This window comes from Salarias fasciatus, chromosome 17 (genome assembly GCF_902148845.1).
Source record: "Salarias fasciatus chromosome 17, fSalaFa1.1, whole genome shotgun sequence".
Lineage (NCBI taxonomy): Eukaryota > Metazoa > Chordata > Actinopteri > Blenniiformes > Blenniidae > Salarias > Salarias fasciatus.
This window is the reverse complement of record NC_043761.1, coordinates 12,569,120-12,581,233: the sequence shown is the minus strand read 5'-3', so window position 1 is coordinate 12,581,233 and position 12,114 is coordinate 12,569,120. Positions and strand designations below refer to the sequence as shown.

General features: G+C 45.7%; 1 protein-coding gene across 5 annotated transcripts in view; it reads left to right on the top strand.

Moving 5' to 3' along the window:
* chchd3a (coiled-coil-helix-coiled-coil-helix domain containing 3a) overlaps nt 1-12,114 on the top strand; it is a 56,753-nt gene that overhangs the window by 24,810 nt on the left and 19,829 nt on the right. For 4 of the 5 annotated variants that reach the window (XM_030113617.1, XM_030113615.1, XM_030113613.1 and 1 more), the window contains 2 exons: nt 8,143-8,157; nt 9,600-9,683. In XM_030113617.1, the coding sequence (XP_029969477.1) occupies nt 8,143-8,157; nt 9,600-9,683 (99 nt within the window). The remainder of the gene's footprint in view (nt 1-8,142; nt 8,158-9,599; nt 9,684-12,114) is intronic. The other variant, XM_030113614.1, reaches the window with a different exon arrangement.

Genomic DNA, 12,114 nt, shown 5'->3' with positions numbered 1-12,114 from the left:
TTAAAAGGAGAGCGGTATTAATGAGGTTCCGTGGAGGTGAACAGTCAGCTCGGCTAATGGCGCTAGAGGGAGTGATTTTGATTGAACAACAGAAAGAACTTAAACATATAGAGGAGATAACGAAGATCAGAGAGCAGCGGGGAAGGCGTTTAACGGCAGGAAAAAAAATCTAGGTGAGCTCCAGAGGCCGTGAGAGAATGAGAAGCGGATAAAAGATGGAGGGAGAATAAATAGAGGTACGTGCAAAGAGCAGACAGTCGAGGGGGGGGGGGGGGGGAGCAGATATTGATTCGAGAAGCAGTTTCAAAACAAGGTTACAAAAGCCAATTAGGAAACGGACCAATCAGAAGCAGCACTTTAAAGTCACACAAAGCATTGGATTGTAAACAGACAAGTCTGAATGGAAATCAAAAATAATTAGGTATTGATAGATGAGCAGGCTGACACGCATTAAAAGAACATAAAACAGCTTCAAAATGCTGCCCGCTCATTTCTTCAAAGGAGGTTTTTGGAGACCGCTTACAGACGGTTTGGTGTTCGTCAGGGAAAAAGGCAAATATTGGTTTAAAGAGCGCGGCGGCTTAGAGGTGACCCCAAATCTGCTGACAAGTGCTTGACAGGCAGAAGCTGAGGGTGGACTGCGGCCCCCTCTCAGGTTCATCAGACTTGGGAAGACCACCTGCCGCCGACTGGAATGAATATGCATTAATACGCAGCGTGAGCGCACACGCTGCTCGATACGCCGGCAGTACTAATCACGCGAGCGTTCAGCCACTTACGCACACACTCTGGCATCCTCCAACGCGAACACTCGCTCAGGTGGGGATTCGCATGCTGCAGGCACATGCGCTCGGACACGGCAGACACATGCTGCTTCAGTTGTCCATAAGGTCCAATGTCAGGAACACATCCCGAGGCTCTCTCTCTCTCTTTTTTTTTTTTTTTCTCGCCCCCTACATGTCTTCTCGTATTTTCTTCTCTTCTACATTCCTCTCGCCTCCTTTTTGCTATAGGTTGTTCCTCCACCGCTTGTCTCTTCTCCACCAAATCTCTCTCTCTCATTAACTTTGCTCCCTGGGGACATCTGTTGTCCAAAGGCAATGTGGCTCTTTCCACTTTCAGGTCGTTCGCTCTGTCCTCTGCCGTCAAGTGAAGGAATTTTATGCCGTCGGTGCGTCCATGTATCTGACTGGACGTATGCGAGTTTTCCTCTAACTGAATCTTTCTACAGTGAAGGTAAAGTTATGATTCACTGTAGTGTTTTCTGTCATTAAAATGAAGGAAAACATCTTTTAAGACAGTTTTTCACTCATATGTTTGTCGTTTAAAGCACCAGCACATCTTCTCCCAGACTTTCGTCCTCATCGTCTTTGTCCCCAGCCTCCATTGTTCTGGAGACCGGCCCCCCTGCTCTCGTATTGGCGAGGGCTTCCTTCCACGTCTTGGTAATGAACCCACAGCTCCTCGTATCTCCGTCGCCTTCCCCTGTGTGTTGAACATGACAGATGAGTGGAGACCTCCAGAGGTTCGCTCCTCGGGGCTCCAGAAAGCGGCAGCTACAACCCCCAAGATGATCAATCAATCAGTTTACACCGCGGGCGCCTGATCAGCCAATTAATCAATCTTCGCGCTAGCAGATGTTGCTGCTGTCCCTCAGCGGAGGAGCTGGCAGGGACGTTGTGGAGGTGGCGTCTTCAACAAAGGCTGAGGGGCCTGAAGTGTCTGGGAGGAGAAAGGAAAGTGATTTTTCATGTTTCTACCAGAATCTCAATCGATGTTCTGCCGGTATCTCCCATGTCGAATCTGGCTTGTTTGTTTTTTTAAAAACATCTTCATGGAAGATTGGTCCTATTTCTCTTTGCTCATCTCATGAAATTTTACCTCTCACATATTACCTTCTAATCACTCATTCTTTTTCATTTTGCAAGATTCGCAAAAAACATGTAAATGTGTGTGTGGGACGGCGACCCTGACTCAGCATTGTTGAAGCCAGCTGCAGCAGATCAAGCACTCTGTTGACCTCTATCAATAGACTGTCACACTCTAAGAACACAGTTTTTACGTGTCCATAAACAGTCAGTAGTTAAGACACATGCACAAACATTGAAACACCCACACTCTCCACCTACACCTCCTGGCCTTTGGTCCCTGTCCGGGCCCCGTGGTCGTTGTCCTGATCGGGTCAGGCCTTTGACCCTTCAGGTCACTGGATCATTTCTCTTCCTGCTAAGAGATCCCCCGGGAGATGAATCCCTTCTGCAGCCTGCGGCATTGCTCTGGTTTCCTCCCAGGGCCAAGATGAGCAAAGTTTAAATAAAAAAAGTTGATGAAACTTTAAATGACCAGTAACTTTTAATTTGACAAAGAAATTATTGTCCACCAAACGCAGTCACATTTAAAAAAAAAAATGATTTATTTGGTTGGAATGAGTCTCGAGCAACGTGAAAATAGATTAAACACCATAAACACGGGCAACAAGACCTGACAAGTAATTAATTCATGGGACAGTTTCAATAATCCGCCACGCTGCCAGAGTTTCACACTGAATGCCATGCAGCAGACACCTGGTAAGCAGGATGCGCACGCTGCTGCTGGCGTGTTTACTCTATTGATTTTTTGAGTGTGGCTGGCATAATCAAGTGTCACTGGTTGTATGTCGAGAAAAACGGAAAATATGAAGAAGGAAACCAATTTCTCCGTTGACTGAAGCTCCAGGAGTCCTGATGGTCTCAGAAACAGAACTGAGACGAGATCCAGGACCACATATTGAACTTACGCCGTACTGATTTAACAGCATGTTCTCTTTTGACAAAAACTGCAGCAGTATTCTTGAATTCTGATTCGTCAAAAAGCATCTGTAGGTGTTGGATAAGTGTTTTTTCATCTCGTGGCATCTGTCAGTGTTAAGCCCATTAACTGACTCCACCACCATATCCAGCTTGATTATATTGCCCATAACCCTGCCATCGTCCATAGAGACTAACGGCAGGCTTTGAACTTAAGTGTCGCTGGCGCTCAGTAAATTCCCATGATGCTTATCATCCGGCCGTAGAATAGTTTCCAATTGAGTTTTACAGCTGACACAAACAGGACTTATGTTTTATTAGAGACTGTGAAGGTAACTCGGACACTGCCGGGAAGATCTGCATGGGACGATATGGTTCCATAATCCATCATTTAGATTTGATCTGCTCCTGATAGCTTTTAAAGACGAGGTTGAAACAGCTGGGTACGTGGCAATATGGAGAAATAATGAATGTCTAAACCCGTTTTAAGAGTGTGAGATTCCTGACTCGTGAGTGGATTTTACAGCTGTCAAAAAGTACAGTTTTATCCTCACCCCATCCATACATTGACCCATCTTTGTACCCAAGCTTTCATCTTCCCTCCATGACTTCCCTCCATCCATCTGCCGTCCCCCCCCAACATGCCGCCGACACCTCCACTGTCCTAATTAACACCGCAGCCCGGTCACATTGCGCCGCCCTCTGACCCGCCGCCTGCCTGTCAGAGCGTACAGGACTCCAGGCTTCAGTATTAGTTTGTCACAGGGTCCCTGTCGCGCCGGTCCGTGATAGATGGGCCCCGGCGAGCGGCGCTGACCCGCCGTGCCGCGGCGCTCGCCCGGCCGGCGTGAGGGAGCATTGATTATGATGCTACTCGTGACAGGGGTGATGCAGGGGGGAGACCCCAAAAAAAAAAAAAAAAAGAAAACGACCAAGGTTATGGATGAGGCGCTGTTAGTTAATGTGATGAGATTTGATTTGTGCTCTATCGATCATTTCATCTCGCAAGATGATGTTCATCTGCAGTGATTTATAAGCATGTAGCAGCCGTACAGTGAAACACTGAGGCGCCTCATTATTATCACGGTGCACAAGTCTCCTTCATCGGAGTGTGAAATGAAAAACGTATTATGAGCACAAATACTAATGGCATAATCAGATTTCTCTTTCTTCCTCAGCAATGAGACTTTGTTTATTTGAAATTAAACTTATGCTGCCGGCCACTGGCATTACAAGCCCGTTTTAAATTCAATTCCCCCAGAAATCAAATGATGTAGATGCCGTGGTCTAAATTAGTCGCCGGCGGACGCGTTTCTCACTTAGCTTTTGCAATGTGTAACTTAACAAGAGCCGTGCTCAAGGAGACCTGATAGTTTCAGTGAAACGAGATCATTTTTAATCAAACTGCTCCCACCTCACGCACGTTTAGATTTGACTCAATTCAGACCCCCAGGTCTCATTTCATCTACTGCCTCGTGGCATATGTAGAGTTTAGTGTTTTAATAACTCACAAAATGTGAGCAGAAGTGATGAAAAGGTTTGGGTTTGTGCGGCGCTGGAACTGATTCCAGCTGATATTGGGTCAACATAAGACATGTGGGCTGAAACTGGCCTGCAGGAGGCTCAAATCTGGCCCGCCAAACCACCAAGCAAATTGTAAAAATGTCCAAAAAATAACTTTTTTTAAAAAAGTCACCAGCGCTATCCACTGCTTCCCTATAAATGTCTTTATTTCAAAACGTTTTTATACATTGTCACGCAAAGCAAACTTAGGACTTCAGTGTGTGCTCACACGTACCCCGGCCTCAGTTTGCTGAGTGTGGCAAATAATAGCTATTTTCATTCCAGGGAATGATTTTCAAGAAGAAGAAGAAAAAAAAAAAAAAAAAAGCAGTGTCAGAGACCACTTTAAGTGAAACGGCAGGTGTGAAAGAAAATGGGAGTATATGGGAGCAATTCGGGAAGCGAACAGGCGGCGGGTGGGTGGAGGAGGAAGAGGAGGAGGAGGAGGAGGAGGGGTGGGGGGTGTCGGGGGCTGACTCAGCAAAAATCCACTTGTTCTCGTCCCTCTCCTCTCCTGCTCCTCCTTTCCCGCCCCGTGCGCGGCTCAAAACTGCGGCAGTCGGCTAATTAAAAAACATGGCCGCCCTTAATTATTCAGCGGCTGGCTTAATTGATATTCACAGAGGCGATCGCCTCCCCTAAACGACCCGTTTAATCTGACCGCCACAGTCTCACTTTCAGCCGCCTGTCACAAGCACTGTGCTACTGTACTCTGAAAAAAGACCCAGGAAGGAAGGTGGTACGGTGAAAGTTAATTTAATTTCAATGTGGTTTAAGTGTGAAGACCCGGCAGAAGTGAGAGTACTGTCGCGAGTGCTCCTGTTTTATTTCTTTCACATCAAGCAGGAAAATTCGACGTGAAACGGCTAATTGAGAATTGCCAAGATAAATTTAATCATCACAGAAAACCAGAAAGTCTGTATTCAGGAGTCCAGCCTTCAAAGCATCAAGACAGACATGAATGGCTGCGGAGATGGTGAACTATCTCAGCAGCACTTCATCAATCTGGATTTATTTTTCTGTTAAGACGGCGAGATGGAGTCCGATAATAGACAATTTTTCAGATGGCTTTTGGAGGACTATAAAGCTTGAAAAAAAAAAAAGTCGGTGCAGGAGGGAAAAAAATCTTAATGGAATGGCCTTCAACATCTGTTTTACATCCCGACGTTCTGCAGTTTGAAAGGAAGCACGAGGGCGCTTTCCTAAAGTTTTTGTGACATCCGGATTTAATCGCACGAGGATCCAGCAGCCATTAAAATATGTTCTTTTTCACAGTTACTGCTCATCATAGTTTGAGGAAAAACATAATTGCAACAGGCGGTGACAGTGTGGATCGAGGACTTATTGTTTTCTGCAAACCTAATTCCAGAAAAGTTCGGACTCTGTGTTTCTCAATGGCACAGCGTAAATGTGAACAAAAATTTAAATATTTTGATGAAATCAAATAATTGCTATCAAAAATGAATACAATGTCACCGTAAATGTTTTCGTTGAGGTTTTTACAATTTTCCCGGTGGGTTGGTGACCCAGTTCGAACCTCTATCAGGCCAGATTTGGCTCATGTCCCTTATGTTTGACACCCCAGCTCCAGACCATCCCTTCTTGTAGACATGCATGTCATGATAATTGATGAGCTCCACACTGACTGTAGGTGTAAACGTGTGCGTTGGCGTCCGCCTGGATCGACCCTGGAGCGGACGGGGGACTCGCCCCAGGTGTTCACGTCTCTCTCTTGCTGTCAGCTCGGAAAGTCTGAAGCTGCCCTTTGACCCTCATCTGCATTATTTACAAATCAGCATCATGCAGGTTTTCCAGTCTTGTATTAATCTCGTTGTGAGCCGATTGAAACATGTTTTTAACATTTGGTAAGGTACGATATGGGAACGAAATCTTTTCAGGAATCTGTATTTCCTCCTGACTTCCTTGTTGCTTTGTTCTCAGCTTGTAAAGATGCACTCAGCCTAACTTTCATGTCCCATCAAACAGCCAGTCCTCCATTCTTGACACCTCTGTTGATAAATCACCTTTGATTGTCCTCGTCCTTTGTTTTTTTTTTTTTTATCTCTCCGCTCTCAAGTCCACTTCCATGTCTAATTCTGCCCCTCTCTTCCTTTTCCTCCGTCCGTCCGTCCCCCCCCCCCCCTCCTCCGATCCCGTGTCGAGGGCTCCTCCAGCCGCCGCCGCCTCTTCATTAGTGGAACAAAAGGTGGACGGGCAGCGGTGAAGTCTGTCCTATTGTTTGGCCTTTAGTATGATTAGATTATCTTTAAAGTCCGCTGAATGGGATTAATCAGTCAGAAGTAATCCTGACAGAATGTGTGTGTCTGGTCCTGTGTGTGTGTGTGTGTGTGTGTGTCGTCAGAGAGGAGGGCCAACCAGCTTGCGTGAAAATTGAACGTGCGCACACACATACACACACTCCAAAGTGAACACAAAAAGAAAATCCCTCGGTACACATTTCTGTCACAACCTCTCCTCTTTTAATGACCCCTTTAGTCTCGCCTTCAGTGCACATTTATCTCTCCGCCCGCTCTCTGTGGGTACAGCTGCTCAAGCTGGTGTGTATGTGTGTGTGAGTGTGTGTGTTGATGATTTGCGTGTTCCAGATAGTGTCTGAGCCATTATTTGTGTCTGCGTGCATGTTTTGTCTTTTCTCCTGCGAAGCCGGAGTGTTTAGTCGCCACCTACCAGCGTGACATCGGGTTTGGACACGCTTGTGACAGTACATAACCCCCCCTGTGTTTCCTCTCGGTCCCATCATCCTTTGTCTCTTCTCTCGAAATTGAGCTGTTGTTGGGAGACAGTTTTCTGGCACCTTGGCAAAAAAAATAACTAAGTCTCTCGAAAAACTCGAATCCATTGCAGTCTTGGTATCGATGCCAGGTTTTTAAGGTCACGGCAGTTCTGTACCTATAGTGCACTTTTCGAGAGTGCCGTTCAAGGTTAAGCTCAACTTCCCTCCACCTCTGACTTGTGAAGGGGTTGCAGTGGAGGCTGGTTAACGCCCGGCAGCGCCGAGGACAGCTGCAGCCCGGCCGCGCCGCCGAGAATAGTCAGGAACGAGATGAAGCGGCGCTGCGGGCGCCCCTCCCCTCCCCTCCCCGCCCTGCCCTCCACTCGAGGCTTCAGAGACGGCGTTACGGCCGCGCGCGTGCGGGAAGGCCTCCGTCTTTTTTTTTTTTTTTTTTGTGCGCGGCAGGAAAAGCTCGGCGCATCCCCCTTGACTTTGAAACTTCCCCCACTCGTCTGGTGCGAGGACAGCCCCTCTCTGAGGCTCCTCATCACAATGCGGAGTGCATGCCGCTTCGCCTGCAGTGCGTTGAGTAGCCAAGCACAGATGGTTATCAGTGTAGTAGAGATTGGATGGGGCGAGGCAATTTTTTTTTTCTCTCTCTCTCTCTCTCTCCATACATTGCAGTTTTTTCATATTTGTCTCCTTCAACTTCCTATAGTGTTCAGAGAAAAGGCTTCAAGGCTCAATCTGCGCAGCTAGCGTGTGTAGGGTTGTGTATTTTAGTGTGCGTATGCATCTGTTTAAAAGTGTGTAGATTCATTGTTCTTCGCTGTGTGTGTGTGGGTATTTATAGTGTGTGTGTGCACAGATGTGTTCATGAGAGAATGAAGTGCAGGAATTCGAGCAGAACAGTGCAGTAGCCAGTCACCCCGAGCTTCTGAATACTAAACCATCCCAAATGTCACTTTGAAGAAGTTCATGGATGAATCATCTCCTTCTTATTTTTCTCTCTCTCTCTCTCTTTCTCTTACCTTTCTTTCCAATGCTTCTCTTATTCAGGAGATCGGACAGAAGGTAAGTCTGGAGCTCCGTACCTTCTGCCAGACACAACAGTTCCGTCTCTTTCTGCATGATAGAGTCGAATGTGCCTCTTCTTCCCTTTTCAGCTTCTTTGACGTGCTACATTTTTTTTCCCCCCATCAGGAATTTTTCCGACGTGCCGCAGTTTTGAAGATGTGCCTCTGCGGCTCTCGTGCTACAAATACTTTGTAGAATTATAAATAAGATGAGGGTTTCACTATGTTTCTCAGTAGACTTACTAACAGAAGGAAACAGTACAACAAAACACTGCGAGCTGGGCTTTCAAATTCCCCGCTGTTTTGGATAACAAGTCTCTGCCTTGTTTTCGGCTGTTTGTTTTATTTACTGTTTGTTCGCTCTTGGAAAGATGTGACGACTATTGTTCCCCCAGTCTTCAGAGTTTGACTCGCTTGATGCAACTCCCAATTCAACCAGTCCGCTAATCCCAAATCACGAGCGTTTCCTTCCACAGCTATTACTGTATTTGTGGCTCTGAAAGAAGCTTCCCGGTTCATCGCTTTGAATAGAGAAATGTAATTGCACAATATGGCCACGTAGCAATAATGGAAATAAATAATTCCTTTTCTTATAAACAAGTGTTTCAAGCAGGCCATCTTTGTGGTAATAAAATGTCTTTGATGCCACTTTGATTGCCGTCATTGGTCCTCAATCCCACTGTGATGGCATGTTTTTTTTTCCCCCTCCTTTCTGGGAGCCGATATATATCAGGCGCTATCTGTCCTGCGTGTCACGAGGAGAGTCAGCCATACGTTTAGTGAAGGTCACAGCAGAGGGGAGGACAGTGGAGATAGGTAGGGCCGGGTAAATATATATGCCAGGGTATGAGTCTTGTTCGCTCTGAGAAAGCGATGCTATCTCGGCGCGGCTTGATAGGGGTTTGGCCGAAGACCGAGCGCAAGCGGCACGGAAACACATCGGGCACCTGGCTAGGCGCAATCAGTCTCAAACACACGGACTGATAGGTTTGTTTTCTTCATAATGCTGTCGCGCAACTCCCACTCCTGACCGGGCGATAACCAGACATATTCGGTCGAGTTCCCATCAGACAGCGGATGTCGGATTCCTGAGATCAGCTTCAGATTTTTAGCTTTGATTTTCAATAATTTAGCAAACAAAACGACAGTTTTTCTCATTTTAACGCCACACGTGCCTCTAAGATGTGACGTTTGCACGGTCAGGAGTGCGTATCAATCAACAGAAGTGATTTGTCAGTAAACGTCTGGCTATAAAAGTGACTCTTCTTTAAACATGCGCCTGAGTTCCCATTATGTGTCTCAGTGATATGTATGTATTGTTCTGTATGTACGCGTTGCTGTGATTACTTCATTAAAATTGGCAGCGCTCCACTGAGCACATAAGTAATGGTTTTTCCTCTATGTGTGTGTGTGTGTGTGCATTTTCTTGTGTGTGTTTAGGCCAAGCAGCTGGAGGCCAGAGAGGCAGATCTAAAGAAGCAGGATGCTTTCTACAGAGAGCAGGTGGCTCGGCTGGAGGAGAGGGTAAGAAACGCTTTGCAGCCTTCACCAACCTCAAAGATGGACTCTCTTCACAAAGCTACCAGTCAGAACAGATGCAAACTCTTTTGTAATTTCAACTTTCAACTTGTTTCTCGCAGTAATATCCATGGTGATCTCAGTTCTACACCTTGTAGAGGTGAGAAAAACGTATGTTTTTAATTCAATTAAGTCAATTCAGCAGTAAGTGTAGCAAATTGTCCTAATTTCTTTAAATGTTATGAGCAACACAAGAAAGATGAATGTATACTTTAGTTCCACGTATGTTTTAGTTTATAATTGGAGAATTGATTTAAAAAAAAAAAAGAATAAACTTTCAAAGTCAAAACAAAAGATATTTCTAAGTTATGTTTGCAGTTGCCAAACAAATGATATCATTGTAAAGAAATGTTAACAGTATACATTACAACCTGTATTGCTTGTGTATTTTTTTTTTCTTCTTCTTGTATTATTGGGGAAGCTTTCTGTATAATTTGTCTCTGTGTTGTTGGATTATGCGGTTTGACCCGCAGCACTGCACCGATTCTACACACAAACAAAGACCCACATGCCCACTCTCTCAATTTAGACTGTGGGCTCCGATGCCACAGGGCTCAGCCAAGGCACATTTATTCTTTCTCTTTATACCACTGCCCCACTGTTTGTGTTATCATCCTTCAACTTCAGCTCTGCGTGCGTCCCCCAGTGTGCGAGGATCGCTGTTCCCGCTCTCTCAGTAATTGTGCTGCTTCCACATTTTTGCCGCTTTGGCTCTCGGTCCTCACTTGAAATTTCACCCTTTGTTCTCCCGCCTGAAGGATAAAGGGTTAAATCTCATTCATCCCTGTGTGTGTCCTCCTGTCCCTGAAAATGACACTACCCTGATGTTCCTTGTCAAGCCAGCGTCCTACGGATCGGGACAAGGGTCATCCGTCGCGTTAGCGCACTTCAAATAGCAGCGCCACGCTGATCCCAGCGAGAGACGCCCGCAAGGCAGGGGACGCCCTGTTAAAGTGCGTTTTAAAAAAAAGATGCCTTCATGTGGCTCTCAAATCATAAGTGTATCTCAGGAAGGATATAATGCCCCATTTAATGTCGTCAAAGTGGCACCCTCACGCTGGGAAGGAGTTTTCTCCCCCTCGGAGGGTGCAAAGAGTCAAACGCTCTCTGTAGTGAAAGCCAAATGGAAATTTTACACTGGTGTGAAGGCATTATCGAAGGTAAAGTCACTTCTTTTTTTTTTCCTGGCAAAAGATGGTGCTATATGTGAACACAAGTGGATTTTTTTTTCTTCTGCTTCTCAGTCTTTTAAATTAGAAAAAGTGGGGCGATAGCCGTAAATAGTTACTGGAATGATGACAGATATGCGGTCTGACGTGGAAAAAAAGTCCAAATAAAGCCTGGCAGCAGAGCTTCGACTGCGTTATTACATCATTGGACAGTGTAGCGCTACTGTATTGCGCGCGACGCGAGTGCAGATGGTAGAAGTGATGAGTCTGAACTAACACAGGCGTTATCGACTGGAGGCGCCGGCCATCCATCAGCCATGTTGGCCTCTGGTCAATATTCCTTAGATCAAAGTGTCAACAAATCACCTTCACACCTCAGAGAGAAACAGAACATTGAAAGAGAGAGGACAGAGAGGGATGGACGGACAACAAGGAAAGGGGTACTGTATCAAAGCTGAAGGGAATGAAAGAGAAAGTAGGAATACGCCTGAAGACACGATGGAGAAACAAAACTGGACAGCTGGAGACAAACTGGAAGAAAAGAGATTTTTGTCTGAGAAGGTATCTGAAGAAATTATGATAAAGTGACATTTGTGAGCGAGTGATAGAGGAGAGGTACAAGAAAAAGATGAAAGTAAAAGAAAGAGACGGGAGCGAGAAAAGATTAAATGTCACTGAATAATAGAGAACAAGAGAGTATGGTAAAGAAAAGGTTGAAAACTTCTACAGCTCCCCGGTGAATAACATCAAGGGAACGGCGAGTGTGAAAAATGCTCCACTCTTTGGAATCATTTGCTTATTTATTAATCCACATGATGTGGAACAGCTTTATAGAAACCCAGTGTTTCGCTTTACTAATAATGTTATCGTGATTCTTGTGTGGACAGCAAAGTGTGATCTGGTGCTCACATGTCAGAGGGCAGTGTGGCATTTCGCCAGGAGAATGCAGTAGGTGTCCAGTTTTCACTAACAGTGTTGTAGAAGTGAACAGAGAGAACTCAAAGGTCGTCATTCCATCAGTACACTGAAACATCTGTTTTAGTGTTCGACCAAAGCTTAAAAACCAGTAACAAGCCAGCTGGTTAGAACCGAGTTCCTAAATCTGCATGGTGTGGCTTTCGACATGCAGGAGCGCGTGGGTATTGTCTGTAACGGCTGGTTAGCGTTCGCGGGCGGAGGTGCCAGGTGACTGACAGACACCTTAGCAA